General features: G+C 27.3%; 1 protein-coding gene across 1 annotated transcript; it reads right to left on the minus strand.

Annotated features, from left to right (window-relative positions):
* Nucleotides 1-1,156: 1,156 nt before the first annotated feature.
* Nucleotides 1,157-4,424, minus strand: LOC101513975 (isoleucine N-monooxygenase 2-like). The gene is made up of 2 exons (XM_004509452.4): nucleotides 3,402-4,424; nucleotides 1,157-1,925 (listed from the first exon to the last, which is right to left on the minus strand). Exons 1-2 carry the CDS (start codon nucleotides 4,368-4,370, stop codon nucleotides 1,296-1,298), a joined length of 1,599 nt encoding a protein of 532 aa, XP_004509509.1. The 5' UTR covers nucleotides 4,371-4,424; the 3' UTR covers nucleotides 1,157-1,295.
* Between the last annotated feature and the right edge of the window lie 363 nt (nucleotides 4,425-4,787).

Raw genomic sequence — 4,787 nt, forward strand, 5'->3', positions numbered from 1 at the left:
TTAAAAGTTTTTAAGAATTTTTTTTAATTCTTTTCGATATTTTATCAAGAAAAGTAAATTTTAAAAAAATTTCAAGACAAAAAATCTGAAAATTAACAAAATATTTAGAGTTTATAAACCTCTTGAATCCCTCCATTAACTCTAATAAAATAATGGACTGAAACTTTAAAAAAAATTATTTTAATAGGAAGCTTAATCAAACTTATTAAGAAATTTTATGAAAAAAAATTTTAGAGTTTAAAACTTTTTTAACATCTCTACTGTCAACTAATCCCTCGATTAGTAGTTCTGAAAAAACTATTGGTTCTCCCATACCCAATACCAACCCACTTCCTAATCCTTGGTCCTCTACAAGAAGTAAGTTCTAATACTAATTTTTCTCCCCATAATCCTCTAACTGAGCTCTTAACTAGTTCGTTTTATAGACATTTTAATAATAATGATTTTTATGTTTTGAGGATTAATGTGACTATTGTTGTAATTGATGAGGAACAAGAACAATGCAGCTGGAGTTCCCCAAAATAACACAAGAAGATTACCATTGGTGTGGATATGCTAGACAACAAGCAGATACACTGGCCTTGCAGGATTCGTTCTTTATGAATCGTTGTGACATATCAAACAATATATATATAGCTTAATGTTTTTAATAAATAATGTTTCTTTAATATCTTAAACGCGTTTGCATTGAAAAAATGAAAGAAAAAATTCATTAATGATTTCATATTTTTTCTTTAATGTTTCAACGGTTTGTCTTGTGTGATGCACTTCCACATGCATCAGATACACCCTAAAATTTACTTTTTAGTTAAATATCTCAAATCTATATTCAAACATTAGTGTATAAAATTTACTCATTTTTAATATTGATTTCTTTTAATTTTATTTTATTTATTTATATCTTTTTTTTTTTGGCAACTTAACTGAGTTTTAAAGTGATAATTATTTTTAAAATTGAAGAGATTAATTAACATAACAACCATCGTCAACCCAATAGTACAAACAAAATACTTGTTTTTCATAATTAGAAGTAAAAGCTGTAATTATTAATTTAACATCATTAATTCAATAAATAATTTCCTTTCAAACATTTTAAAAAAAATATTCAAATCAAAAGAACATGATCCAATTATTATTGTATTATTTATAAGCAGTATTCAACAAAGCTGATTTATTTTAACCAAGTCCAACACAGTATTATTTATTGAGACCTAAATATAATATACATAGTTAAATATGTTTTTAGTTCCTATAAAATTATAACCTTTTTTAGAAATTTTATAGAAACTAAAAACTTATAAACTATAAGTCTCGGGGGGTAACCTTGGCTCTGCAAATGCCACAAGTGACTTAGCTTTGGTGGTTCCTCCATGAGTTTCAAATAGGTCAATGCTAGACTCATTGGGTGGCACACTCCAAGTGAAGCCATGGAGCAACCTTGCAAATAGCATAATAATCATAGAAGTTCCAAGCATAATTCCAGGACACCCACGTCTTCCGGTACTAAATATTATAGAGTTCAAACTCGGATCTTCCAAACTCAAATTAGACCCATCTTTCTTAAGATGTCGTTCAGGTTTAAAGTTGAATGGTTCTTTCCAAACTCTAGGGTTTAGGCCAAGTCCTTGTCTCCTTAGTATCACATGGCTACCTTTTGGGATAAAGAAATTAGAAACAACGGTGTCTTTCATTGAGACATGGGGAACATTGAAATCATTAATCGGGTGAAGTCGAAAAGCTTCTCTTGCACAAGCCTTCACATAGTTGAGTTTGGGAAAATCGTATTCTTGCACCAACCTTTCTTTTCCAACTACAGTGTCTAATTCTTCTATGGCTTTTTTAAGTAGCTCCGGTTGATTCATCATTTCAGCAAGTCCCCATTCGACTGCATTTGATGGATTATCAATGGCTGCAAGCACCAATTCCTAAAAAATATATCTACAAAATTATTGTCGAGACAATAATGCTAATATCAGATTTTTAATGGCATTTATCAGTTAAGACTTATTTTGTAAAATCAGTTTTTAAAACATTATTATAGTTAATTTTAATTAACGTTGTAGTCCTTTATTTTTTTATTTTTTATTTGGTCTTTTATTTTAATTTTAAGTGACAATTTGATTTTTTATGTTTTAAAATGTAACAGTGTTATCATTTTTTTTTGTAAAAATTCAAAAAATTCATAAAAAATTTCAAACAAAACTCATAAAATTAATTATTATTTAATGAAAATTTTATCAATTTGATAACTAAATCTTTAAATAAACTCATATTTTCATCTCTAAACAACATCAAATAAAGAATGAAAATATGAGTTTATTTGAAGATGAATGAATTTGATGAAATTTGTATTATATTGAAGAATATAATTAATTTTATGGATTTTGTTTGAAAATTTTAATGAATTTTTTGAATTTTAATTTGTAATAAAAAAGATAACATTGTTGATATTTTAAAACATAAAAGATCAAATTGTCACTTAAAATTAAAATAAAGGACCAATCAAAAATTAAAAAAAAAAAGATAAAAAATTAAAAGAAAATTAAGTTAAGATACCACAGATGATATTTAGCATAATTCAATTAAGAAAAAAAACAATCTCTTATGTTATTTACCTTAATTTAAAGTTTCAAATAAATGATTTTTCTATGTCATTTATCTTTCTTAACCACATCAAGAACAATGTACCTTTCATAATTCTTTGTTCAAAACTGTGAAAAAAATATCCTTATTTTGGTCTACTTTTGAAATTTAATTTGTCATTTTATGTCTACTTTAAAATTTTGGTGCAATTCCGGTATATTAAAATGTAAATCAAAATTATTTTACTCAGAGAATAAAATAGCATCTTGTCCAAGATTAAAAATTAAGCAAAAATGAAAGTACAACAATAAATAAAATGAAAAAATTATTTTTCAAAATAAGGTCGTATTTTTGCGGTTTTGAATGAAAACTCACGTATGGTCCAATGTTATTGCAATTTAGAAAGATAAACAATTGTTTTTTTTTTACCTAAACCAAAAATATATAAATACTCCATTTGAAATTTTAACTTACGTTAAAAACCCTTGATTAAGGATGAAAATATGTTTGATCAATTGACTAAGGACTATAACTTGACATTCCTCAAGTCCACACTAGATTTTTTTTTAAATAAAGAATTATAGTATTTTTTTAGAAGTCTAATTAACTTAAAAGATCAAGCAACAAGTCATTGAATTTTATGCCTATCAGTCAATCAATTTAAATATATATATATATATATATATATATATATATATATATATATATATGCAATGTTGCTTAAAATTAATTTAATAAAAACATTAATTAGTAAACTGACATAATATATAAATGCCTAGCTAACTAAAAGAAGATTGCAAGAAGAGAATGATACATACCAAAACACAAGACTTAATTTCTTGCTCAGTCAAAAGGAATTTGTTGTGAGCATCTTTGGCTGAAATGAGAACATCAAGAAGGTCTTCTTCCTCTGTCTTTTTTCCATTCTTCCATTGTTGAATTCTTTCCTCAATGATGGGGTCATGATATTTCCTTATGATCTGACAAGCTTTCTTAATTTTGTTTTCATGACCATCAAAGTTAACACCCCTCAAACCTGGCATAAAATCAGAAACAGAGAAAGCAAAAATGTGCTCTAACATAGTGAAAATCGCTTCCACATATTCTACTTCCTCTAAGCCAGGTCCACCATCTTCACTACCATTTCCAAAGTACCTTGTATTGAAAATCAACCTCCTAATGACATTCCCTGAATACTGTCGTGAAACATCTCTCACATTAACAAGGCCACCATTTTTATTGCATTGATTGTAAACATGACGTACAAGGTTATCAGCTTCTTCTACCCTCTTTCCATGAAGCCATTTATGCCTAAGAGATGAAACTAATTCTGTGACAATTAATTTCTTCATTTTTTTCCATTGTTTTCCAAAAGGGGTGAATATTGTGGCTAGATATCCACTAGTAATGTATGCATTGGACCAACTATTAGCTCTTGAAGCGAAAATTGCATCTTGTTTTATAAATACTTCACGTGCAATTTCGGGACTGCTCACTAAAATCACATGAACTTTACCTAATCGAATGCATGTAATTTCTGTGTTGAGATCATCCATTATCTTTTGTATCCATCTAAATATAGGCCTATTTGCCAACATTTCAGGGATATTACCAAAGATAGGCCAAGGTTTCGGACCGGGAGGTAGTGTGAATTTTCTAGATGTATGGATATTTTTTTTATTTAATTTAAAGAAGAATTTGATTAGGGGTGTAAACACGAGTAATATGAGTATGAGACACCAAAATAATGTTGATGACAATTGATGAGAGATGATAGAAAGTTTCATCTTAAAATTAATTAATTTTGTTATGGGGTTCAAAATGTCGAGGAATGAGTAAAGGATGAGTTTAGTGCGTTCTTTATTTTATATTAGCGTGTAGATTACATTAATATATTTGTTTCTCCATTTTTCTCTAAACGAAGGATAAAGCTAGAAGAAAAAAAATATTAAACTAAAGTTAATGTCATTTTAGATATAGGTATTATATATTTTTCTAAATAATTTATTTAATTGAAGGGTGTGTCTAACAAGGATCTCTCTCAAAAAAAAAAAAAATCAAGGAGATGCACTTATTCTTTCTGACAAAAAATAAATTTTATAATATAAAACATATGTTTGATTAAATGTTGGATAAAAAATTATCTAGTTGGATGTATTGAAAATGTGACTTTTACAAAGCTAAATTTATTAGCTTCAAGTGAG

The sequence above is a fragment of the Cicer arietinum genome, chromosome 7 (assembly GCF_000331145.2).
Source record: "Cicer arietinum cultivar CDC Frontier isolate Library 1 chromosome 7, Cicar.CDCFrontier_v2.0, whole genome shotgun sequence".
Lineage (NCBI taxonomy): Eukaryota > Viridiplantae > Streptophyta > Magnoliopsida > Fabales > Fabaceae > Cicer > Cicer arietinum.

What these genes read in the sequence shown, in the direction of transcription:
- LOC101513975 (XM_004509452.4), bottom strand. Translation starts at nt 4,370, where the DNA reads ATGAAACTTTCTATCATCTCTCATCAATTGTCATCAACATTATTTTGG. An exon ending in AAATTAAGTCTTGTGTTTTG is followed by an intron (nt 1,926 to 3,401) that starts GTATGTATCATT and finishes TATATTTTTTAG; the next exon opens with GAATTGGTGCTTGCAGCCAT.